The sequence below is a fragment of the Hibiscus syriacus genome, unplaced genomic scaffold (assembly GCF_006381635.1).
Source record: "Hibiscus syriacus cultivar Baekdansim isolate YM2019G1 unplaced genomic scaffold, ASM638163v2 tig00110328_pilon, whole genome shotgun sequence".
NCBI lineage: Eukaryota > Viridiplantae > Streptophyta > Magnoliopsida > Malvales > Malvaceae > Hibiscus > Hibiscus syriacus.
In genome coordinates this window covers 474,273-502,025 of record NW_024062685.1, presented here as the reverse complement: position 1 = coordinate 502,025, position 27,753 = coordinate 474,273, and the positions used below count along the sequence as shown (strand labels likewise).

The following is a 27,753-nucleotide window of genomic DNA, read 5'->3' as shown; positions in this document are numbered from 1 at the left end:
AAATTACACCATGAGTCATTAAACTTTAATATATCTCATATTTTACTCACCAAAATGACATCATTTTAGAGTATATTTGAGTTTTTCAAAACGCGTCATTTTTATTCATGTGCCACGTCATAACACCTTTAAAAAGTTAATGGCACAGTGAACAAAATGATTCAATCTGTAAAGTTCAGTAAGCGAAATAGAAAAATTGAAAGTTGGGTGAGAAAAATAGGAGAGAGAGTATAATATAGTGAGGAAGGGTGTAATCTACCCAATACTTATTATAACTGCTCCCGAATATCATATAATAATTTAATGGGTAAGGTACATAAATGGTCCATTGACTATAGAATAATAATATATTAAGTCTAGGGATGGCAAACGGGTACAGTTTCGTGGATTCCGCACCGTATCCGCTCCAATTGAAGCGGGGATGGGTATAATTTAAGCGAGTAGTGGGCGGGTGTGGATTTATAAAGTGGTACCCGTCGTGGGTGGTGGGCGGGTAATGGGTTTGAGACATTACCCGCCCCGCATCTGCCCGCCCCACATCCGCCCACCCAGCTAAATATCTATTAAATTTTGGACCATTATGAATTTAGGTGTAATTTTAGAGACTAATTTATAAATTTTAATATTGTATAATATATAACATATAATTTATCGAAATATTAAGGATATTTAGTCTTTAATCTGGTCTTTAATTAGGAAAATATTCGACTCTTTGATTAAACCCATAATCCCACTAACCACGTCACTTTCCATGTTCTTTAGCCCATGCTGCCCATCCAAACACAAATTAGCCGTACTATAAGCATTAACATCAAAAGCATCAGTTTCTATGTTCTTTAGCCCCTCAAAATCCATATTAGGCGCACTATGAGCATTAACATCGAAAGCAACACAACAATCCAGCTCTGCGACTACATGCTCCCTACAATCTGTCTCCATAACATTCGTAGAGCTACTCCTCTAACAAATTGAAGCTTGCGCTGCTACCCCATCACGAACTGTCTGGGAACCAACTCCAACATCCCATTAGTTTGCTGTCAGACGGGTCTAGATGGGTATGTCGTTAGTGGGTAGTGGGTGTGGGGATGGATTTGAAAATGTACCCGTGTGGGCGGGTGTGGATTTGAAAATTTGTACCCATCATGGGTGGTGGGCGGGTGGTGGATTGAAAAATATTAGGTGGGTATGGGGATGGGGAGGGGGTATCCGCACCCGACCCGCCCGTTTGCCATCCCTAATTAAGTTACTTAACTATTAAAAAATTATAAAATTATCTTTGGATACTTTATTGAGTCTTTCGATTATTAAAATTAGGATAAACTACATAGATGATCATATAACTATTGGTTGGATCGCCGATTATTTAAGTGTTAACGATAAGTGACTATATTAAAAAAATTTAAATAGTTCAATGATCATATTAACGTAAATTAAAAAATGATGGTCATTTGGCAACTCACCCTATAGTTATATGGTCATTTACCCTAAAAATTATAAATTAATCACAAAAATTATAAGTACGATTTGTCTCATGTGCTAAATGGAACCAAGCTTTAGCAGCTTTCCGGTAATGCCAATGCAAATCAACGACAAACCCAAAGGAGAAAAAACAGAGAGAAAATTCGTCTTACCGATCATTTCTTCGTTTGTCTTCTTCGTCTGCAATCTCTCATATACATTCCTCATGGCCGGCTGAACCCTCCAACCTCACCATTTTTGTCTGCAACTTCACTTTTATCTTCTTTATAACCCCTACACATCACTCCACGCCAAGCTCTTAAAACTTCAGGGCCTGCCTGCTTAAACTGATTTTCCAATGGCGAGGGCGGGGAAATATGCGGCGAATAAAAGCCTCGAGACTCTCCTAGACATGGACAAAACTGCCGCAGCTGGAAAGAATATCGGCGTGCCACCTGTGCCGGCGAGGAAGATGATTCCCGGTCAGGGGTTTGAGTTCAGTAACTTGTCCTACAGTGTCACCAAGAAGCAAAAGAAAGATGGTGAATGGGTGAAGAAAGATGTTTATCTTCTGAATGATATATCGGGCCAGGCCGTGAGGGGCGAAATCATGGCCATCATGGGGCCTAGTGGTGCTGGGAAATCCACGTTTCTCGATGCCCTTGCTGGTCGGATTGCTCGTGGGAGTCTCGAAGGGTCTGTTCGAATCAATGGAAAGCCGGTCAGTACGCACACACACACATACATATATTATCTTAGTAACTTGGCTCACTCTTTAGTTATGCTTTGGTTCAGGTGACTACGAGCTACATGAAAATGATTTCGTCATATGTAATGCAAGATGACCAGTTGTTCTCCATGTTGACGGTTCAAGAAACCTTCATGTTTGCAGCAGAAGTAAGGCTGCCTCCCTCAATTTCCATGGAGGAAAAGAAAAATCGAGTCGATGAGTTGCTTAAACAGCTCGGCTTAGAGGTGTGCCCTTTAGCCTTAATTACAGATAGTATGATGGAATTTAAAACGACAGATTAAATGATATATTTATGGTTCTGTCTATATACAGACTGCGGCACATACGTATATTGGGGATGAAGGAAGGAGAGGGGTTTCCGGAGGAGAGAGGCGAAGGGTGTCAATCGGCATTGACATCATTCATAAGCCATCTCTGTTGTTCCTTGATGAACCGACGTCGGGTCTCGACTCGACGAGCGCTTACAGTGTGGTGGAGAAGGTGAAGGACATAGCTCGTGGTGGTAGCATCGTCCTCATGACCATTCATCAACCTTCCTACAGAATTCAGTTGCTCTTGGACCGTATAACAGTCTTAGCAAGGTACAAAAGTACTTAACACATCAATAGCTCCTCATCGTATAAAATTTATGGCTAGTTGTTGAATTAAGCTATATGTACATGCATGAAATGTTACAGGGGTAGACTAATATATACGGGAAGCCCGAGCACTCTGCCGGCTCACCTTTCTGGGTTCGGAAGGCCGGTTCCCGATGGCGAGAACAGCCTTGAATATCTCCTTGATGTTATCAAGGAGTACGATGAATCGACTGTAGGACTCGACCCTCTTGTGTTATACCAACGTGATGGTATCAAGCCTGATCAAGCTGCGAGGACTCCGGTTCCGAGAACTCCGAGAATACCAAAGAACTCTTTCGTGAAAACACCTGTTTCGAGGCATGCTATTAGCCTTCATAGCCATGCTTTCTCTACTGCCAATGGAGCTTCTCGATCAGAATCGGGCCGATTTGATTACAACGATGAAGACGAAGATGACGATGAAGACTTCGACTACTCTCTGGAGCGTAAATCGTCCCGGTTCCCGGCCCAGACTCCATTGAGTATGCAGAGTAGTGCATATCAGCCACGCTTGGCCTCTCAGTTCTACAAAGATTTCTCTGTCTGGGTGTACCGCGGTGTCACCGGAACACCTCGCCGTGCACCATCCTGGACTCCAGCTCAAACTCCCGGTCAAACGCCTAGTTCTGGTGCAAGGAGTTTTCTTTCAGGCCGACATCAAATGGCTCAACAAAATCGAACACCTCCTTCTCACCACAAGACCCCGGTTGTTTTTAGCCCATCGATAGACCAGTATGCACCTTCATACGAGTTCGACATGGAAGAAGTGCTGGATGAGCCAGATCATGGACCCAAGTTCGCCAACCCATGGCTCAGAGAGGTTGCAATCCTGTCGTGGCGCACCCTTCTCATCGTGGCCCGAACCCCGGAACTTTTCCTTTCACGAGAGATAGTATTGACAATCATGGCAATCATCTTATCCTCACTCTTCCGAAACTTGAGCCACTATGATTTCAAAACAATCAACAGGCTTCTCAATTTCTACATCTTCGCAATATGCTTGGTGTTCTTCTCCTCCAACGACGCCGTCCCGACGTTCATACAAGAAAGGTTCATCTTCATCAGAGAAACCTCCCACAACGCGTATCGAGCTTCATCCTATGTCATATCCTCCCTCATCGTCTACCTCCCGTTTTTCGCCATCCAAGGCTTTACATTCGCTGCAATCACCAAGCTGGCTTCACCTCAACAGCAGCCTCTTAAACTTCTGGCTTATCCTTTACGCATCTCTGATAACAACCAACGCTTACGTGATGCTCGTGAGCGCACTCGTCCCGAGTTACATCACCGGCTACGCCGTCGTGATCGCCACCACGGCTCTCTTCTTCCTCACATGTGGATTCTTCCTCAAAGGGAACAAGATACCCATCTATTGGAGGTGGCTCCACTACATATCGGCAATCAAATACCCGTTCGAGGCCTTGCTGGTGAATGAGTTCAAAGACCAGGAAATCTGCTACACGGGAGACCCGGCCGATCTTTCTCCGGGACCTTTAGGGCAGCTGACGATCAGTGACTTCCATATCCAACACAATGATACCCTGCAATGCACAATGATCGGAGAGGATGTTATATCATCCATGGGAATTAACTTGGAGAACCTTTGGTATGATATTCTTATCTTGCTTGCATGGGGAGTTCTCTACCGCCTGTTTTTCTACGTGGTTCTCAGATTTTACTCCAAAAACGAGAGAAAATAATTCTGGGGTTTTGACTATTTTTTCTTGGATCTCCATTTCCATGTTTGTCAGTTGAAGTTTCAGTTCTTTGCTTATACATGAAAGAATCATTGAATTAAACCATTGATTAGTACTTGGTAGAGAAAATAATTTATTTGTATACGTAAAATTAGGGAAATACATAATAATGTTGTGTGGCACTTGAGTATCTAAAATCAAGGCCCAAGTCATCTTGCTTGGCATTTATAAAATTTCAATAGGACGCCAAGTACAGTTTAGAGCCTTGATGAAATATGCTTTAATGCGCATCTCGAGTTGCTCAATTTTCTCGGTAACCAAACGTGGGGAACCCGGGAAGTTTTCCTCCAATAAGAGAAACCACGAGCAAAACGTCCTCCTCCTTTAAATGCGTATAAATACTAACAAAAAAAAACGAGTCTGGGGTACAATATTTATAAGCACAAGGTACAATTACTTTACATCAACCTTATGATATTTTTAATAAAGTTGACGATGTGCGTGAGATTCTTAGTTTCCACTGTGTGTTATTTTAAGAGCAGCCAATATTAAGAAAAAGAAATAGGTAAATTGTGAATTTAATATCTAAACTATCATTTTTATTCATTTTAGTATTTAAATTTTTTATTTTTTAAAATCATACTCAACGTTGTTTTATTTTAGTATCTGTCATTAAAAACTTAACACGTTTAGTATTAAAACTATCAGTTTTGGTCCGTTTTAATACTTATATTTCTAATTTTTTTTCAAACTTAACTTTAAATTTTGAATGGGTTACTAAAGTGAAACAAAAGCTAAACTTGAGATATTGTTAAATTTTAAGTGCTAAAACAGATCAAAACTAATAGTTTAGATATTAAACGTGTAATTTATCCAAAGAAATAATAATGATCTTTGATAGGTATTACTTCAAGTGCTGATTGATATTTTAAAAAAAAAATATTAATTATACATATTTGGTTCTAATTTATGGATATTATGAAGATTTATTATGGAAATAATCCTTTTAATTTAAATTTTTTATTTATAATATCAATATTTGATTTTTTAAGATAAAATCTTAAATTGGAGTTGGGAAAGGACAGATAAATATAAGCTGATACATGGTTGCGTGTTAATAAAAATAACATGGATGGATACCCATGTGATTTAATATTGTTCTTATCAAGAACTTAAACTTTATTTTTCATCAATGTGGCAATTTGAAAAGCAGTGCCTACCTGTAAGGACATGTGATCTGGGTTTTTTTAAATGGGAAATCTCATTAAATAAAACATTTATTTACAATGTGAATGACTAATTTATTCCAATGCCATAGATGACCTGACAAATGGGGTTTTTATAACCAAAAAGAAAGAGCATGAATTAGATTCCTCATGATATCATCATGTATGGGGATTTTGGCTTCATATACGGATTTTGTTTTAATATAATTATTAGTGATGTATGAACTTATAGCATATTTGTGTTTAATTATTAGTGATGTAGCATATATGGTTTGACCTTATTATATAAATTTACCAGTCAAGAATGCACGTTGCATTTGATCTTGTTGAACCCAAGGTAGCTGTTGCCTGCATATTTATAAGTTTGGAGGTAATATATCTATTTTCATTTGGTTCTGCAGTATTCTTTTGGGATGCAGTTGTCTTTCTCAAACAAGGCACCTACCCTTCCTCAGTTCCTATCTTTCAAAGCTGCTCAAGAAGATAGGCCGAGGAAGGCTGCTTATGAACCTCCGCCGTCGACCGGATTTATGGCTATACAGACTGCCGATTCGTATGGCGCTGCGAGGATATTTCAAGTCTCCAGCCAGCCAAATCAAACTATTACAGTTCCTATGAGCACTCCTCTTCTCCAGCCCCGTCTTGCTTCAATCGGACAGAATATAGTTGGTCAAACTGTAAAGCTGCAACCTTTTGCGGGAGTTCCAATCAAGGCTCCCCCTGTATCTGTTGTTCCTCCATCCAGTTCTGTTATCGTTACTACTGAAATTAGGTATCTAAACTTGAATATCAAGTCATCTTATTGAATCTCAATTGCATATGATAAAGATTATAGCCTAAATTTCCGGTTGGATTCCTTCTGTAGGACTGCTGCAAAATCTTCCGCGGCACCATCTCAATTGACTATCTTTTATGCTGGATCCGTGTGCGTTTACGATGACGTGCCTCCTGAGAAGGTAATCTTATTGCTTGAGCATGTTTGTTTAACTTCTTTACACCATTAACTTTGGGTGGTACATGGTTCTTTACTTGCATATCCAGGCTCAAGCTATTATGTTATTGGCTGGAAACGGTTCTTCCGCTGCTCAGAGTAAAACCGCTCCCATGACTCAAGCGCTAACACATGTTTCACGACCGTGTACCGCCGATGCTTTTTCCGGAAATAGTTCCCGCACCGTGTCGCCTTTCTCGGGTCCTCCGAGTCATCTTTCTGTGACCTCTCATGTCAATTTAAACCCCGGTGGACGATCAAGCAGCACCAATGACCTAACAGCAGCCCCAAGAGCAGGTGTGTTAGCATCTACTAGTAACCAACCTCAGCCTCCCAAATCAGTTAATTCAGTAGGATCTGGTGTGACAACTCGAATTCCCACAGGTATTAAACTTTTTTCTACAGGATTTCTCCAGTAGCTATCGTATTCTGCTCTCATTTTCTGTGAGTCTCATTTTATATTTATTTACTGTAGTAGCAGTGCCACAAGCTCGAAAAGCTTCATTAGCTCGGTTTTTAGAGAAGCGTAAAGAAAGGTACTTGATAATACTGAGAAGATTTATATATATATATATATATATATATATATATATCGGGTTTTCTGAGCTTTACATGTTTCTGGTTTTACGCACAGAGCATCAAACACCGCGCCGTACAGTATCAGCCAGAAATCTACTGGTTCCAGTCGTCTTGGGTCTGATGGGATAAGTTTTTCTTCTGCTGGTTCAAGTCCTATGCAACCCATCAATTAAGGGTCTTCAAATCTCATTGTTGACTTGTTTCTTCCCGTGATATACGTCTTTTGATGTTCGATTTTGGGTTATGTAAGAATAATATATGCATACATATATACATATATATATATATTTTGTTTGTTGTTATCTTGTTAGCAGATGCTTTCTTTTTGTTATTCAGAGGAATGATTAACCTATAAAACATTCGGAACATTCTGCAACACATTGTTGCATATTACTCTGGTAATTGTAAAATCCATCGAACTCCAAAAGAGTACTTCTCTATGTTCATCTGCATGAATGATACATTGTCGGATTCAACATCAAAATACAAACACAAGTGCTTCTTAGATACTGAAACTATGATCCGAAGTGTTACAAACACACTTGTTTATTAAAACATAGATTAGATTTGTATGGACAGATATTAACATTTGTGAACAGTTCTTTACATCACCACCCCAATAAAAACAAATTTCAATAATCAAAACTTTGTTAACATTACAATCCAGTATAATCTCTCATAAAAATGCGTCATCAAAACATAACTTCCTGAAAGTACAGCAGTGAACAACAGATTCTCAGGCAAACCATTAAGCAATGAAGTATTCCAATGGTGTAGTCTAAAACAACAGTACTACTAAGTCGGCACTTGGCAAAGTACAACTGCTGCTGATCTACCTGTTTGTTCATTAAGCAATGCAAAAGATAGATGTAAGGACCGGAAGCTTGATTACGAGTAATTATAAACCGTAATATTTAGTCGTAACAACCATACAAAAGACAGAGATGTGACAAACTAGCTTCAGCTGTTATGACACATCTTCTACAAAAAATTCTCTATGTCGAGTTCCACGAAGGAGCAGGGATCAGGAATATCAAAATTGTTCAAGACCTGGATGCCACGCAAGAAAAAAAAGCTTATACATTACGTCCATTATACTACCCACCAAGACACTCAAATTTCAAGTCATACAATTTTGATGCTGATGCAGTTTTAGAGTATTTGTTTAATTGTACGGAAGGAGGAGATCAAAACAGAGCAAAAACAGTCACTAGGTTCAAAATGCTAAAGAAAGAACGTCAAATAACAGAATTTTCATAGGATTGAGTGGCGGAAAAAGGTTTCTTAAATTGAGAACAATACCTCAGGGTGCACAATACCAAAAATGCCAATGCGCCTTCCTTTGTAAATGATTTTGGCTTGCCTACCCGATAGAAACTCAGGTTCCTACAGTAAACATAAATGTCATAAGTACGGCTTGAGTAAAAGTGGTTGGAGAATTTGTGCTTTCCCTCTCTCATGCACGGATGCACCAAAAAATAGAAAACAAAGAACGGGACACTTACATCAGAAAGCTCTATATAATATCCTGATTTATCACCAACTGGAACAAAAGGAGTCCCCATAACTTCCATGATTTTGTCCACCAGACTATGAATCAGCTGTAGACAATAAGCCCTTATTTCATCAAGTTCCATCAACGCACAAGGAACAAATAAATAATTGGACAATACTTATAGATCTCAGAACACCATATTCTTCCCAAAACTATATATCTTCCTATTTTGGACTATCCATTCTCCATACATAACAAAGAAAAAAACTTGTGAAATCTTCTACACATAATAAAACCAAACTTTTAAAAAACAATGCACAATCAACCAGAAGTTCATTGTGATCATTTAAATAAAGATTACAAAACCAACTAAATAAGAACATTTTCAATCTTTACAAAAACAAGAACCGACAATTAAAGATTACAATAAGTCAATGCATGGAGTCATCTAATAACAAAAACAAGAGGGTGTAATAAGGAAATTTTACCTCAAACCGAGTTAGCACCACAATATAATGCAGCAAGTAGGCGATGGTTTGACGCACCAACATCTTTCTTCTCATCCAAAAGTACCACATCACCCACTTCATAAATCTGGCCATGTGAGTTTCCAAAAATGAGTACAAAATAAAAGCAGGGTAATCATACACTCATGGATTAAGACGAATGAGGTAAAACTTGATAAGAATAACAGGAAAATAATAGTAAAATAACAGCCGGGAACATTTCTGCATAAGAAGAGGAGACATTGAATGTATTACACTGATACTGTCAATGAAACAACGGTTCAACTAACACAAGAATATCCACAAATATATCCCCCTCCATATACCAACATCAGTCATTCAGTCTTTCAAAAGAAAGAATGCTTCCAACAGAATAGAAGTCCAAGGACTTCTAGTTAGAAGGGACGAGAAAGAACACAACAGATGAGGTGTCACAATTCAAAAAAGTAAATTCATAACACTATATTCAGTGACTGTTTCAGCCTGAACCAATTCAAAACCAAAATTGTACCTTAATGGGCTTTGGATGGTCTTTGTTATGGCCAACAGTTTTTAGCATGCCAGGCATGAGACTTGTGCGGACCACCTATGCAAACAGAATAAGCAATCTTCATTGTTCTTTAATTAGAAAGAGTTCCGATAAAAGGCTCAAGTAAAAACACAGAACATCTGATTCTAATTTCTTTGTCTTCCCCCCCCCCCCAGCCTGGCCCCCCTCATCCTTCAAATGAACCAAATGTTTATCACTTATCTATAGAGAACAATAATGGGCTCCTCGATTGGCTGTTCAATTTTTAAGACCAGTCAAAATAAAATTGATTGTCACAATAAGGCCATGTACAATATTTCAAGAAGACTAGACAAAAAATTAAGGTTGAAAAATCATAAAAGCTAATACTAGTTCTCAATCAGTCTTGAATTACAAATCTAGCAGACACAGTAACGAGGAACCCAGAAAGCTGGAATGTTGAAATGATCTTATACATATATTTAACATGAAAATACAAACCTCAAAATCAGAAGAGCGGGGGTTTCCAATGATCACTGCAGTGGATTTGTCATCCTTTCGATTTAACATCTCAAAATTCTCTTTCTTAGAACATAAAATCCATGTCAACACCTCGGTAAAACCGCTCATTGCAATCTAAAAAGAACCTCAATTAGGGAATAGAAAAATAACAATAAGAAAATCTACAGACGAAAAAACTACTTCAGTTTATTTAGGCAACCTCAGATCTGATAAGATCACTGAGATGGTTCAAGGGAAGGGGCTTCAAAGATGAAAGCATTCTCTTTGGAATATTATTATAGCCATAAGCAATTGCAACATCCTGCAAAAGAATAAAGAGCCTCATTAGCAGAAACCCACAAGGGAGCCACCCAACGTCTCCCTCAAAAATGTGTCCATGAAATACTATTCCTTTGATCATTACCTCCATAACATCACATGGGTGAAGGATGTCACTTCTGGTTGGAGGTACAGACACACTGATACTGTGTACTTCTGATGCAGCTTTTTCAGCATTCAATTGCATTCGTTTTAATAGATTAGTGACCTGTTTAGCGACAACAATGGAAGAACAAATTAAGAATAGTTTACCACATGATGGTTATTAAATTATATCAACTGACCAGTGTCAGCAATAGAATACCACCAATGATGCCATCAAAACAAAGAACAAATAGACACTATGACCATGACCACATCAGACTAGTGTAACCTCACTCAATATTCTTTCTCGCCTTTATATAAGTGGGCGGTTAAGTGAACAAACTCAGACAAATATGCCAGTTTACAACATATAGAAATATCAAAACAGACCAGCATGAGTGGAACTCCATTAAACAATTTTTCACTACATGGATAACATAAAAGATAATGAAGAAATAAGAGGCAAAAAGAAAATGAAAGCATTACCTCATCTACTTCCAGAGGAACTCCAATGGAACCAGTAATATATGATAGTGGAACTTCCATATTGTATTCTGATAAATCTGGATAAACACTTGAGTTTCCATCAAATGATATCACTTCAACCGGTTCAACCTCAAATTTTCTTTCACAATAGGTAGCAAATGTAGTTACCTGTAGATAGAAAGAAATGTTCATTTCCTACCACCACTTATAAAAGTGAGAACAGAAGCTAACAGCACTCAATTCCTTACCATTGTATTTAAAACAATTTTAGCCTTTGTTAGATCAGTTGCTGTGCACTCAATGAAGACATTTTTTGTCTTCAAAGTAATTGCTGAGTGTGCACCATTAATAATTGGTGGTAAAGACAAAACAGTTCTGTATAAAGAAAAGAAAAACAGAGAGGTCATGCAGCTGTATTTCAGTATTTTTAAACCTAACAAGACTTACAGTACAAATATACACTTGAAAAGAAGTAAATACTGGCAGAAGGTTAAGCAGCTTTAAGTCAATGTGAAATTGGTTGCTAATCGCAAAAGCTAAAACTAATGATCAGATGAACATTACCAAGAGCAACCATACCTGTTGCAGTCATAAATGACAGGGAACACACTTGAATTCTCGATAATGTGCAAGAACTTCTTCAACTTCAAATCTGACTGTTAAGTGTTAGTAAAACATATTTAGCATAACCCTTCAGTGAAAAAAATGTACTCAAATCCTATCTAAAGACAAGGAGAAACAAGAGCAGAAGTTTCAGACAGAAGTACCAAGATACTGATTGCTTAATAAAGCAACTTCATGGTTAAGCATGACAAATAACCTTTATGAAGGTTTACCTTATAAAATTCCATCAGCTCATCAGCTCTGAAGTTCTTCACCTAAACCAAGAAGATCCATTCCAGGTTTGCTCAGAGGACCGAGGAAAAAATTTCAAATGAATAAAAGTGTGCAGATGATTAACAAGAAGAGGAATAAAGGAGTTGATGATCAAGAATGCTGAAGGAAAGACCAACTGCAATCCCTAAAAACCAAGGCACTACAACAGAAAAGCACCCTTAACAAGTTTTGTTCCTAAAACATCTAAGCATTATGTAGCCAAGAGTTTATAGCAAGGTAACTATATCCAGAAACAGTTCTTAAATTAAGATAATATCTTAAAAATTAGAAGGGATCTTAGCTGTTTTAATAATAATAATAGAAGCATGATCAACACGAGCATTCAATAATAAATTTCCAATTGAAAACGGTAGAAGTTCACCAAAAAAATAATAATCATTTTCTCTTTAGTTGGGCTATAAATGAGATGAGATAGATCACGAGCTACTCGAGATTGACTCAGTCAAGGCTCAATAAATACTAGGATCGAATGGACTCAACTCAATTTCTTAACGAGCTGAAACGAGCTACTTGATACTCAACTTGAAAAGCTCGTGAGCAGCTCGAAAATATATATTAAGATTTTATTTTTTTTAAGATAAATTATTAATAATATTAACATTTATGTGTTGATTTCTTTAAAAAAAATACAGTTAAGGTTTCATGTATTTAAAGTTCAGGTTCGAGTTTGAATTCGAGGCTTCAATCTAGTTAAGTTTAAGAATTTGTTTTTCATTTCGAGCTGCTTACGAGCTTCAGTTCAGGATTTCGAGTTCGAGTCGAGCTCCATTTCAGAATTTTCGAGTCGAGTCAAGCTCAGCAATACTCGAGCTCGACTCGGCTTGGCTCGGCTCGTTTACACCCCTACTCTTTAGTATAAGCTAAGTTCCTAAGAACTTTATCAAATGGAAATCAAAGTGACAAGATAACAATGGATAGTCTAGCCAATATGTATATGAGAAATAGTATCAATAAGAAAACAGTAATACCTGTTTCAGTGGAACAAATTTATCTCCGTAGGTGTCAGGGCCTACAAATAATTAAGTAATTGCTTACAAGTTAGAATGTGATATTGAGAAGTAAGGCTACATGATAATGTCAAAAGTAATTACTAGGTCTTAAAATATTGAATCAAACATTACATTTGCTCAATAATTCCTAATCAAACAGTATTTCCTCTTTTGATACTTTAAGGGGAAACGAACAACAAAAAGGAAGCAAAGAAGTTTAAGCAAACTATACTAATAGCAACAATTAAACTTCAATTAAACAAGACAGAGAAAAGCAATTATTGCTAACATTACCAATTTGACAATTGACAGCTGGGTTGATACAAAATAAATAAACAAATAAAAAATACACCTCTGCTAGTCAACAAAAATAAGAAAAGATCCCTTATCTACCGCACAGGTTGCTAGTTTACCAAATTAACAATAGGCAGCGGATTTCAGCCTTGGGCTGCAGCTGCCCTTTCCCCTCAAGGTTTGACCTTCAACAGAGGTTCTAAAGCATCTTCAACTATTTGTATGGCAACCATTTTAGTAATCCATAAACAATTGTCAAATATTATATTAGTAAAATATGAATTATACTGTTAGGAAGCCCACCTCATATGTAAAAGGCCCTTGTAATGTATCCAAGTCATGTGTCCCAATAGCAACTAAGGTCCGCCTCCTGAACCAATAAAGTAAATTTATGTAGGACAACTTAAAAAAAAGGTGAAACCTTTGAACAATAAAAATCGGTTGCTTATGTTTAGAAAGTTTCAAAGACATCAACACTTAAGTAGTCAAAAATGGAAGTAAAAAAATAGATTTAGGAATTATTTCCTCTTTTGGCACTTCCATTTTTCAGAAATGAAAATTCTTTCTAGACTTGTCATTTTTAATTATTGTGACAAAACAAGAGTCTTCTTTGTCTTCATTAAAATCATTTCAAAGGTAAAGTGTTGTCAAATATACTTTAAATTTAAATTCAGGAGCAAGAATCCTACTATCCAATTGGGAGGGAGTATCAGTTTCTGTGCTGGAATAATTCTAAATGGACGCCCAATTCAAAAGACGCTCATTTCAGCAGCTGAGTGCAGATGCCACTGGACCTAACATAACTTCCCATGTAAGTCTCACTTATTAAATTTCTAAACATGAAGAAGAAACTGATAAATATTGCTTTATATGAAAATATGTGCACAATTTGCTTCCTCTTCTTACTTTTCACCCCTCCATGTCATCTCGACAAAGGTCCAACCCAAACTGTAATAAGCTATATATTCCCCCAAGCACTGAAACTAAACTATAGCCACTCAGACTTTGATGAATGCATGTAAATATTCCCCTTTGCCATCAGAGATTAAAATCAATCATATCTTTACAGCTCATGCAAATTTGTTTTGCAAGTTCAAATTAGATCAGAAATAGGCAGACGACAAACATAGGTTATATGGAAAACGTAAGCAGACAGATTTACTAGTTTAATAACGTTACCTGCAAATATTTTGGTGCAGCTTATCCTGGAGATCAATGAAGCTGTTATAGCTAGCTTCATCAAAATTTATGCCCCTCAAAACCGCACAAACAACAAAGGGCCGGATTAGAGATGTCTGCAAACATAAGGAAATGAATAAGGTATCAGTAACATCCTAAAGAATGTGAAAACCAATTTTTCAACCTTCAAAATTACCTCTTTTTCACATGCATTTTATGCATCGATTCCTTACTAATCTTTGCAACTGTGTATCTGGGTATCTTCTCCAGCCCATTGAAAATGCGAAGGGCTTGTGCAAGCCCTTCCAAACAAAGTAAGTCATACCTGTAAAGAAAACCTTCATCAATACTTCTTTATTATTAAACTAAACTTCAAACTAAAAACATGAGTACAATTATGATATGTTCCTCGTAATTCTCTCCAATTTCCATGTCACCGCAACTAGATTAAATTAAAATTGAAACTATTTTTGCAAAGGAATCTAACAGTTACTAAACCGATGTTCTTAATAAAATTAAGAGTAAATTCATAAGCAACATTCAAGAAGCTACCAAATTGCTATAAGGTGTAATGTAGCCAGTTTCGAACAACAATACGTGGTAAATTTCTATCGAACTAACAAACAAAATTTTATAGAGATAAGCGCAGAAACCTGTTAGCAGGTACTTCAATCTTGTAGATAATTTCATCGTCAGCACAAGGTTTTTCCTCCTCCAAATGCTTCTCTTTCGAAATTACCGCTTTCTCCGTAGTCTGGTTCACAATAGCAAAACATTCTTCAAAAAAATCATAGATACCCACGGTTTTCCAATGAAAAAGCGTAAGAATACACTCACCACATCATCAAGTTCAATCCCGAAACTGAAACACAGATCTTCAAACTCTTCTTGAGCTGAGGAATTTTGTTTTTACTTCCGTTAGAGGCTAAAATGAAATTAGATGAAGAAAAGGAAAATATGAGGTTATTGATTTAGAAACTCACTGTATGATCTGCCGAGAGCAGCGAAAAGACGATCCCTTCCGACACTTACGGTGGGCATTGTGGGCTTGTGGCAGCTTCCCACTATCTCGAAGAACAACAGAGACCGTCAAAAACGTTTTAGGTCTACGGCAAAGCAAGGGGGGGGGTACAGTTTATATACAACATTTTTGGTTTAAATATGTCTTCGAACCCTATACAATTTTGAAATGTAAAATTCAACCTTCATATTTTAATTTTATAATATTGAGTCCGATTCATTTGAAAACATGTCATAATTTTGAAATTTTTATTTATTTTAAATAATTCTTTAAAAGTGAATTAATTTGATTAGTAAAACTAAAAAGTTGAACTCATCTCTAAATAATTTTGTATGATAATATGTGATATTTTATATACAAAAAGAAGAGTAAACGACTAAACTATTAACAAAACAACATATAGTAATAGTGTCCAGTCTGATTCTCACATATATTTTTATAATTCGAATAATTACTCTTTAACTCTGATTTGATCATCAAATTATATATTATTTCTTTCAGTTCATATTCAATACACACTAACATTTCAGGTCAATTTCAATCAGTAGTAATAAGGAATCTCAACCAAAATCTTTGGATTCTTAATCATGCAGAAGTTGCAACCATCAGATAAGTCCATTTCCAATACATCTGATTCGACTTTTATAACTTTATCCAACTCAACGTGTTAATCGCTTAGAAATAAATTAAAGCATTTTCCCATATCATATCCTCCCTTTGATCTCCCTTTGACTCTTTGTATCCAACTGGTTGCTCGTCATCTGGATTCCTCGCAATCGAGATAGGCTCCCAAAGAGCCAAATAATTAATACAAAGAGTTTCATCCGTTCTGATAGGTATCGAGACGGATTTTCAGAAATATTTTGAGCCAAAGCTGATAGCCCTCGGTCCTTTGCATCATCGCAGCCAAAGGTATTGTATATTTATAAACAAGTATTTTTAAATAAAATAACTTTATTTTTATATCATATTTGATTTTAAACTTACTATAAAGTTTTATGCTTTCACATGTATAAATATGTAAATATATTTATCCGACACAGGTTGGAGCGAGCTGAGAAGACCAAGCTCAGATTCTCATCAGAGGAGAATGAAACGACTGTCCAATCTTTGTTTAACAAGATCAAGGCAGAGGTAAATGATCTGAGGAGATATTACGATCCGAAAGATATAGAGCAATACGCTGATGATGAGTTATCTCAGATGTTCGTCGTTGACGGGTCAGTGCTGTTATTCGCCATACACTACGGCGTCGAACGTAAGTTTGGCAAACTAAAAACCAAAGCAGTTCGTCTCGTATTTGCACCAGTTGATCTGTTCATGCTGGAAAACCAACTTCCTTACGGAGTCCTCCAGATTTTGATCGACTCAACCAAGGAACCCAAAAAATGGAAAGACTCGATCACAAAATTCATAGCGGATAACGTCCTGACTAATATACAAAGTGGACAGCAGAGCCTGTTGAAAATTGGTGCAACTTGCAACGAAAGTTGCAAGTATTAATGCACCGAAAGGTGCAAGTGGGAATTGTTGAATTTTTTATATTGTATAATTGCAAATTTAGTCATTGTAACTTTAAGATATTTACAAGATTAGTCCTCAAATTTCAACTATAAATACCCTAACCCATTAGCTTCAAAATCATCCCAAATCATTCTAGCTTTCTCCTAATACTAGAGAATTTAGAGAGTTTCTTGAGTTGTTATAATTGTTTTCTCCTTGGTAGATCGAGAGAAGCTGTAATTCCTATTTTCTCATAGTGAAATTCTTCTACCGTTGCCTGTGGTTTTTACCATATATTATTTAGGGGTTTCCACGTAAATTTTGTATCTCTTTTATCTTCATTTTTATTTTTTCAAATTATTGGTTGCGATTTTTCTCTATCCGATAGCCGTCTTCCGCAACAATTGGTATCCGAGCCAGATTTGAGTGTGTAATATATGCTTATTGTCTTTGTGGTTACCACCAAAAGATGGATCCTCCAACATAAGAAAGTAAGAAGGTATTACCCATTCTTTGAAGGTTCTAGAGAACTATTCACGATAGTGAAATAGTGGGAGCTATTCGTAATAGAAGCTATGGCAACGAAATTTGATATTGAAAAATTCAATGAGAGAAATTTCTCATTGTGGAAATTGAAGATGAATGTCATCCTGAGGAAAGACGGATGTCTAGCAGCTATTAGTGAAATGCCGGTAGATTTCACAGATGACAACAAATGGATCGAAATAGACGGGAATGTTATGGTAAACTTTCATCTAGCATTAGCAGATGAAGTATTATCAAGCATCGAGGAGAAGAAAACAACTAAGGAGATATGAGATCATCTCACCAAATTGTACGAGGCCACATCGTTGCACAATAAAATTTTCCTTAAGAGGAAATTGTACACTCTCCGTATGTCAGAATCTACTTCAGTGACGGAGCACTTAAACACACTGAACACGTTATTTTCTCAGCTTACATCCTTAGATGTACAATAGAAGAACAAGAACGTGCTGAACTTCTACTTCAAAGTCTACTTGATTCGTATGATCAACTCATCATCAACTTGACAAACAATAATGTCACCAGTCTAGTCTTCGATGACGTTGTAGCAACTGTTCTACAAGAAAAAAAATCGGCGCAAGAACAAGGAAGACAGACAAGTAAATCTACAACAAGCAGAAGCATTGACAACGATGAGAGGGAGATCAACAAAACGTGACCAAAATAGCAGTCACAAACATGGTAGATCAAAGTTGAGAAACAAGAAAATTTTAAAGTGCTACAACTGTGGAAACAAAGATCACTTGAAAAGGATTGTTGGAGTCTAAATAAAAACTTCAATCCACAAGGCAATACCGCAAACACTTCAGATGATGTAGACGATCTATGTTAACCACCGTGGAAGGTAGAAAGATATATGCATATATATGGCTCATTGATTCGGGAGCAACATATCACATGACCTCAAGAAGAGAATGACTCCATCATTATGAACTCGTCTCAGGAAGATCTGTGTATAGTTGCAATGATCATGCCTTAGAGATCTTTAGTGTGGGAACCATCAAATTGAAGATGTATGATGGAACAATTAAAGTTGTTCGAGATGTGCGATACGTGAAAGGCCTGAAGAAAAATTTATTATCCTACGAATTGTTGGATAATAATGCAAGCAAGATTGAAACACGAAAAGGAATCATGAAGGTGTTCCGTGGAGCGCTTGTGGTGTTGAAAGGTGAAAAAATAGCAACAAACTTATACATGCTGAAGGGATAAACTTTGCTAGAAGCAGAAGCCTCTGTTGCCTTATGTAGTTCAGATTCTACAATGTTATGGCATCAGAAACTTGGACACATGTCAGAACAAGGAATGAAAGTCATTGTGCAGCAAAAACTACTTCCAGGCTTGACAAGTAAGCAATACCAGTTAAAATTCAACACGTCAAATTCTAGAGGCAAAAGTTTTCTAGAATTGGTTCATTATGACGTATGGCAAGCATCAGTTACATCCTTAGGTAGAGCAAAATATTTTGTCTCATTTATTGATGACTACTCTAGGTGATGTTGGGTGTACCCTATTAAGAAGAAGTCAGATGTGTTTTCAACTTTCAAAAACTTCAAAGCGCGGGTGGAACTTGATTCTGGAAATAAGATCAAGTGTTTCAGAACAGATAATGGAGGAGAATACACAAGTGAAGAATTTGATGACTTTTGCATAAAAGAATGCATCAAAAGACAGTTCACAGTGGTGAACACTCCTCAACAAAATGGAGTGGCAGAGCGGATGAATAGAACCTTGTTAGAGAGAACAATAACAATGTTGAGAGCTGCAGGCCTAGAAAAATCATTTTGGGCAGAAGCAGTCAATACCGTCGTTATTTGGTAAATTGAGCTTTATCAACTGCAATAGAGCTGAAGACACCAATGGAGATGTGGACTGGTAAACCAACTGATTATTCAAACCTCCATATATTTAGAAGTATTGTGTACGTGATGTACAACTCCCAAGAAATTTCAAAGTTGGATCCAAAATCCAGGAAATGCAAATTCTTGGGGTATGCTGATGGTGTAAAGGGGTATCACTTGTGGGATCCCACTGCCCGCAAAGTGATCATTAGCAAGAATGTTATCTTTATAGAAGATAAGCTACAAAGAAAAGAATAAGATGGTAACACTGAAAAGTCAGAGACTACAAAGATACATATGGAAAAAGAGTTTGAACAATGAGATTCTTATGAAGTAGAACCATCACATGATGAACAAGAATCAGAGAGTTCTGAAGCTCCAACAACTCGTCAATCAGATCGTGTGAGAAGACGTCTCAATTGGCACTCAGATTATGTTATAGAAGGAAATATTGCATACTACCTTTTAACAGAGGACGGTGAGTCATCAACATACCAGGAAGTAATAAACAACTCAGATGATGCACTGTGAATGATGGCGATGCAAGAAGAAATTGAAGCCCTTCATAAAAATAATACATGGGACCTTGTGCCACTACCACAAGGAAGGAAGCCAATTGGTAACAAATAGGTCTTCAAAATCAAGCGAAATGGTGACGATCAAGTGGAGAGGTATCGTGCAAGATTGGTGGTCAAAGGATATGCTCAAAAAGAAGGTATTGATTTCAATGAAATCTTTTCTCCCGTGGTTCAACTAACAACAGTTCGAGTAGTTTTGGCAATATGTGATACATTGAACTTACATCTAGAGCAACTAGATGTTAAAACAGCTTTTGTTCATGGAAATCTTGAAGAAGAGATTTACATGCTCCAGCCTAAGGTTTTGAAGAAAAAGAAAAGAAGAACTTGGTTTGCAGGTTGAACAAATCTATGTATGGTCTAAAGCAGGCGCCGAGGTGTTGGTATAAGAGATTTGATTCCTTCATTATGTGTCTTGGGTACAACAGACTTAATGTATACCCTTGTGCTTATTTCAAGAGGTCTGGTGATAATGATTTTGTTATATTGATGTTGTATGTGGATGACATGTTGGTTGCAGGACCCAACAAAGATCATATTGAAGAATTAAATGCACAACTAACTAGGGAATTTGAAATGAAGGACTTGGGATCAACAAACAAGATTCTAGGGATGCAAATTCACTGAGACAGAAGTAATAGGAAGATTTGGCTTTCACAAAATAATTACTTGAAGAAGATCTTGTCACGATTCAACATGCAAGATTGTAAGCCAATTTATACCCCTCTTCCTATTAACTTCAAATTATCCTCCAGTATGAGTCCTAGCAGTGAAGAAGAGAGGATGGAGATGTCTCGAGTACCGTATGCATCAGTAGTGGGAAGTTTAATGTTCGCTATGATATGCACAAGACCAGACATTGCACAAGCAGTGGGAATGGTTAGTCGATACATGGCGAATCCAAGCAATGAGCATTGGAATATAGTAAAGAGGATCCTGATATACATCAAAGGGACCTCAAATGTTGCATTATGTTATGGAGGATCAAACTTACTAATCAATAGGTATGTAGATTCTGACTATGCAGGGGATTTGGATAAAAGCAAATCTACTACAAGATATATGTTCAAAGTTGCTGGTGGAGCTGTAAGCTGGGTTTCAAAATTACAGTCAATTGTGGCTACATCCACAACAGAGACAGAATATGTAGCAGCTACACAAGCCAGTAAAGAAGCAATTTGGTTGAAGATGCTATTGGAGGAGCTTGGGCACAATCAAAAGTATGTCTCTCTATTTTGTGACAGTCAAAGCGCCTTGCATCTAGCAAGGAATCCAGCATTTCATCCAAGGACAAAACACATACGAGTTCAGTACCATTTTATTCGTGAAAAGGTGGAAGAAGGGACAGTAGATATGCAGAAGATCCATACCAAAGACAACATAGCAGATTTCATGACGAAGGCGATCAACGTTGATAAATTTACCTGGTGTCGATCCTCTTGTGGCCTGTCAGATACGTAAGCAACATGATGGTACAATATAGAAGAATGGTGTGAAGATATGATTGTTCCAATCAAATCTTCAAGTGGAAGATTGTTGAAAATTGGTGCAACTTACACCGAAAGTTGTATGTATTAATGCATCGAAAGGTGCAAGTGGAAATTGTTGAATTTTTTATATGGTATAATTGTAAATTTAGTCATTACAACTTTAGAGTATTTACAAGATTTGTCCTTAAGCTTCAATTATAAATACACTAACCCATTTAGCTTCAAAATCATCCCAAATCCTTCTAGCTTTCTCCCAATACTAGAGAATTTAAAGAGTTTCTTGAGAGTTGTTTTCTCATTTTTATCAAGAGATAATTATCATTGTTTTATCCTTGGTAGATCGAGAGAAGTTGTAATTCCTATTTTCTCATAGTGAAATTCTTCTACCGTTGCCCGTGGTTTTTACCCTATATTATTTAGGGGGTTTCCATGTAAATTTTGTGTCTCTTTTATCTTCATTTTTATTTTATCAAATTATCGGTTGTGATTTTGTTCTATCCGATAGTCGTCTTTCGCAACAGAGCCTCAGCACTGAAGACGGGCAGGACGATTGCGCTTATCTACTCGAGCGCTTGCGGAGAAAAAAACCTGACGGTGTCGAGAGAGGCGAGTAGCACCATCGGTTCCGTTGACCCCCTACTTGGCTCGACTATATTGCATGGTTTACACCCATTTTAGTCAACCATGGACTATCGTCGGCTTCTTGGGTGGGATAACATATCTTATCTTCTCCGGTATTTCGACTTTCGTCTCTTCACAGAAAAATATTAAATTCAGACAAGGATTAATCTTCGGTTTTTTCGATATTAATTGAACTCAATATGGATTTGGGATCTTCATATTTCTATCAAACTCAAAGAATGAATACAATTTGTACTTACAAAAAATAAAATAAAAGAGAAAGATGTTTGATTGTTTGCACATATATCCTGAAATGAAAGCAGCTTTTATTATGCAACAATGACGTTGATCATGCTAGGTTGAGTTATATATCTCACAAATTCAATGAAACAAACACCACCCCATGCATGTTTACTATATAAAATAGAAAGTTGGTCACTTACAATTTGTTCGATCAACTTCCTCATGTGTCCGATGCTGCATTTGCTGGCGGGAAACCAACTCTTCTAAAGCTTCCCTCATCCACAAATAGGGGCATTCTTCTCGACCTTTAGATATTGTTACCTAAGTATACAATTAGATTCAAATTAATTTAAAATGTTCGGTGTAATGCTTGTTTGTCCAACAATTGCGATCACAACCTAGCATTTCTTACATACCCATTTCCTTGTCCAGATGTTTTTCTCAGGCCAAAGGTCAAATTCTTACTAGACAAGCATAGGAAACATGTGGCCTTCATGGACAATACTTGTCTCTTGCTCTCATACTACCACTTCCCTAGTTTGCCCTATTAAAACGAAGTACATCCAAATTGTAGGGGTTAAAATTGAGGAATAACAAGAAATGTTGTAAATGAAGAATTTATATAAGATACATTAACTTCAATATTGTCGACAACACCGACTTCTTTGAGCGTCTCTCGAACGGTTGCCTCTTCCATGGATTCATCATGTTCCCAGCCACCTTTGGGGAATAACACATCTTTCCCATTTTGTGCATTGATCACAAGTACTTCGATCATTTCATCATTCGAATCTATTTCGTTCGTTTTCTTATATCGATACGGGATACATCTATTCAAAGAAAAAATTGAAAACTTTTAATCCGTTAATATAACCAACTAAACAAACAGGAAATAAATTACCTAACAACTAAATGAGAGTGTAACACCCCGAAACCCATATCAATAGTTGGGGTCAACCCGAGACCCATTTTAGAGCCCAAAAGATGTATTAAGATGGTTTGGACCAAGTTTAATTGGAATTGGGCTGAGTTGGCCCAAGAAGTTTATAGAAGGTGGTGAAATTATTAGGGTTGAAAATGTAAAGACCTAAAGTGTAGTTTACCCAATTTGTTGAAGATGAAAATTCCCCCCTCATTTTATATTAGATTCACGTGAACCAAAGCCCCTAAAATCTTACCAAATACTATTCTCATTATTCCTTCTAGCATTTTTCATTTCTCTTCCTCTTCCATCTCAAATCTATCTTGTTTTCTAAGCATTTCATTTCATTTTGGTTAAACTAAGGTAAGATTTTGAATAACCATTCTTCAAACTTTAATATAAGACTTATTTTGTAAGTTTTTACCATAGTTTTAAAATGGGTTTTTGGGGAGGCTCAATAGAATTTGATTCCAAGTTTCTTTGATAGCTTTAAGTTTTAAGAAATGTTTACAATCTTATTTACATCATTTTGGTTCATTTAAAATTTCATTTTCTTAACATTGAATAGTGAAAGAGGTAGGAGAAACTTCAAAAGTTAATGGAAAAGAGAAAGCTCCATTAAAGTGATTAGAGCTTTGCATTTAGCCAAGAACACAAGGTATCCACACTTATAACTCTTTTATGCTTATTGTAGGTCATTAAGGAAGTAGTAGTTGCTTGAAAGTTAGATAGAGCGTGATATGATGATTTCCATGGTGATTTTGTATTTTAGTATTATTAGCATGTTATAAAGCCTTATTTTTTACTCATATGATCACATAAAACTTTAATAATAATTGGGAAACCTCAAGGTAGAAAATTATGGACTTTGAGAGTGTGTTGGAGAGTTTTCTCGAGTGAAAAAAAATGAAATCTACAATGTTTCGAAACACTTGGGTTGGTTTCGAAACCCCTTGTCCATAATGACATTCTGTCAGAGAGGTTTCAAAACCATCCTTAGAGGTTTCGAAACCCCTTCCTAAAATGTCAAAAATTGTCCAAAACGTTGCCCAGAAGACCTTAGACCCATAGTATGACCATAAATGGTATCGAATAGGTAAAACACTAGAATAAGTGCAAGAGAAGGTGTTTAAAGTTGGGTTGCAATGGATGAAATAGTTAATAGGGATATCAATACTGCAGAGTGGGTATCTATACTGTAAGGCTAGTATCAATACCAAGGGTATGTTTTAGACTTTTAAGCAAGGAGAATTACAGAGGCAAGTGAGGTTTTCCCAAGAATTCTGTAATAACTCCAAAATAAGACTACAAGTGAGAACAATAATAAAATGTAAATCGAACGTAAAAACAAAATAAAATAGGGACAAATAAGACTAGCCTTGTTTGATGCTCGGGGAAATGATTCGAACACCCGATTTTCTTTAGTTTAGGGTGTCGAAAGTATAGATACAGCCTGGATATATCCTTAGGTAGAGCGCAAGGCCCTTAAAATCTGACTAGTTAGGGCGTAAGGTCCAACACTTGCAAGGGGTGGGCTAGTCAGCGGATGTGGTGTTCGATGTAGAGTTTCCAGGGGCCACATCCTCTATAGACTAGAGGGGTGCGTGAGCTCCGAGATGCAAAAATCCCTCAACCGCACCATGATATCTACCATAGTATAAAGAGTGGGTATCGCAAAGATACTCACTAATGTTGGAATTTAGATAGTTTCATTGTACACTCTTATTCAATTATTTGAGCGTGTTATAAATGATCTATGTTAGTATAATTTAGTTGTTAGCGTGGCACTAGGCTTGTTAGTTCAGTGTTTGAAATTTGTTTCCTTACGCAGATTAGATGAAGAATCGTAGGGGAGCCTGTTGACCAGCAGTGATCTAGACCTTGATCCAGAGCACAGTACGTCTCGAGTCTTTTAGAGGGCATGTATATTCAAATTTATTGTTTTGTATACTCGAGTCATTACTTGTTTTAAAAGATTGTATGTATATTTTGTCTAATTATTTTATGGGAGCTCCCGAGCGTAAATTGTTTGTATAACGTTGTTATTTATTTTATTATGAATGTCTACCAGTAAATATTATTTTATGGAAACATGTCAAAGAAAATTTTTGGTTAATCACTTCGGTGGTCCCGTGTGACACTCTTATCGATCGACTGTGTGTCGTACTAGTGTAGGATGTTACAAAGAGACTCTTTCATCGTAGCGTTGCGAGTGCCTGCCACTGCGAGGAGGGCGATAAGAAATAAGAGGAACCATATATACTCCACAGGAACCTGCAGTTTCATAGGTATCTTCTCAATGAGAGACGCCAACATGCTGGCCAAGGGGGAAGTTCTGTATGAAATCCAGACACCCCTCTTATGTTGTCATAGAAATTTAGGAAGGAGAAAAGAAATAGAAACACAATGCTTTTGGGATTGTGCTGATTTTATATTTCCTTCTGTTCATCACCATTCAAACCAAATTTAGAGTTTCCATCGTTTAGCAATCCTCAATTTTTAGAGGAGATTTTATCGTTAAATCAGTATGTGGTTAAGATGTAAGAGCCAAATCCGATCTCTCCCATCTTTTTTTTTATCTACTCCTTTATTAATAGAAAACGATAGATAAAAAAAATAAATAGGAAATAAACCGACACGTTCTCACTATAATGATTAGTTATTGTGATAAAGATATTATATACTTATAATTTTGAATATAATTATATATAAAATAATTCGAGATATTAATTATCAATATAAATAAGCATAAAAGGATTTTTGTTTCATCCATCGCATAATTAATTTGGAGTGATAATAAAGCGGCATGAACAAAAATGGCTCAAAAGAAAACCTAAAATGGCCAAAAGATTTGTGCGTATTGCTATTGCTATTGCTATTGCATGCTTGGGGGACGTGTTGTTTGAAGAGCGTTTATGGGCAACACGTGTATATCATTTTTCTGAACCATATCCAATATTATATTAAAATGGAATAAAAGACAGATATGCATATGAAAGATAAACGTGATATGCAGCCTAAATACATTATTATAGGTGGAGTTATGTAAAATTCAAATGTCTTATGTTTGAGACTATTATATATATATATATATATATATATATATATATATATATATATATATATATATATATATATATTTAAATAACGTGCATATTTTATGAACGGTTTTACTCGAATTTAAGATCTCTAATAAAAATAACTTTTTTATTATTAAAATCGTTTGATGAGTTTTATTTGATATTAAACTTAGATTTAGTGTTAATTAAAATCAACATAAACCCAATGAAAAAGGGCAAGGGGTATGATGCAACGTGGTTTACAATATGCTGACCAGGTGACAATGGAACGGCCGACTTAGAAGTCTAACCGCCTAGAATACGATTCTTTTGTTCCAATTTTCATTTGGTACGCAGCAGCCCCTTTGAAGTTTTGAACATCAACAGAAATTGACACTATTCATTGCCCAACTCCACCTTATATTGTTGCTAATCTAAACACGATCTTAATTTAACTTGACTGTCCATTTATGTTAATATTAAATTGGACTAAACCACTAGTTTTGTTTCTCAATCGCTTCACGTCTTGATAAATAATAAGAAGATCACAGTCAAATAAAAGAATTCCAAGTTTGGCAATTTTTGGTGGACATCTCCTCGTCTCCGTATAGAGACTACCAATTGGGAAAATACCATTAAATCCAACGCATCCAATTAAATTAATATTCCTATCTACCTTTTTCCCACATCGTTTTTGGTAAAAGTATTATTATATTTTGAATTTACATTTTAATCCCTTATTTTAAAAAATGATCAAACTAATCCACGTGCTTTACAGAGAAGAGTGAAATAATAATTAATCTCTCTCTTAAAATTTCTGTATACTTGGGTATGTTTTTTCGGATTAAATGACGTGAGAAAATGATTTTTGTATATAAATGAACTGATTTGCTCATTTTTCAAACAAGGGACTAAAATGAAATCCAAAGTGTAGTACAGGAACTTGTAAGGAATTTAACAAACTCTTTTTTTTTTCTGTTGAAGGAGGAAACATTTGAAGATGGTCAAATTGATCCGCGTAAAAAAGATATTTATTCCCCACCGAACTTCTTCCGTCTTTGCCTGCCCTGCCTTCATACGTCTCCTCCTCATCTCTATCCTTTTCCTTCTCGTTCTCTCTCTCTGTGTATATATATATATATATACATCTCTCATCATTTTTCGCCATCGAAAATCATACAAAGATTTGAAGAAACAGATATTTGGTTGTGAAATTTTGTGTTAAGTATCGTTGTCAAGGTTGAAGCAGGCAGCAGAGATGGAGTCGAAGAACAACAGCAGCAGCAGCAGGTATTTCATAGGAAAAGAAGACATGGGTAATGTTGCAATTCA

The 27,753-nt window shown here is 36.5% G+C and overlaps 2 protein-coding genes and 2 pseudogenes across 2 annotated transcripts; 2 read left to right on the top strand and 2 right to left on the bottom strand.

The window, feature by feature from the left end:
* Positions 1–1,816: 1,816 nt before the first annotated feature.
* LOC120118791 (ABC transporter G family member STR-like) lies at positions 1,817–7,492 on the top strand. The gene is given in 10 exon segments (XM_039138766.1): positions 1,817–2,179; positions 2,254–2,433; positions 2,522–2,790; positions 2,887–3,999; positions 4,001–4,520; positions 6,151–6,521; positions 6,615–6,705; positions 6,791–7,124; positions 7,216–7,276; positions 7,375–7,492. Coding segments are annotated over 10 exon segments (3,420 nt in total).
* A 766-nt stretch (positions 7,493–8,258) lies between these two features.
* On the bottom strand, positions 8,259–15,714 carry LOC120118407 (annotated as a pseudogene).
* Positions 15,715–16,205: 491 nt separating this feature from the next.
* On the top strand, positions 16,206–22,390 carry LOC120118790. Its single transcript, XM_039138765.1, has 4 exons — positions 16,206–16,284; positions 16,455–16,530; positions 16,662–17,114; positions 22,183–22,390. Exons 1-4 carry the CDS (start codon positions 16,206–16,208, stop codon positions 22,388–22,390), a joined length of 816 nt encoding a protein of 271 aa, XP_038994696.1.
* Positions 22,391–22,632: 242 nt separating this feature from the next.
* On the bottom strand, positions 22,633–27,513 carry LOC120118789 (annotated as a pseudogene).
* Between the last annotated feature and the right edge of the window lie 240 nt (positions 27,514–27,753).

Excerpts from the sequence above, each read along its gene's own strand:
- LOC120118790 (XM_039138765.1), top strand. The coding sequence starts at position 16,206 with ATGCAGAAGTTGCAACCATCAGATAAGTCCATTTCCAATACATCTGAT. Across the intron at positions 16,285-16,454 it reads AACTTTATCCAACTCAACGT|GTATCGAGACGGATTTTCAG; the intron begins GTTAATCGCTTA and ends CCGTTCTGATAG. Across the intron at positions 17,115-22,182 it reads ACTTGCAACGAAAGTTGCAA|GCGAGTAGCACCATCGGTTC; the intron begins GTATTAATGCAC and ends GTGTCGAGAGAG.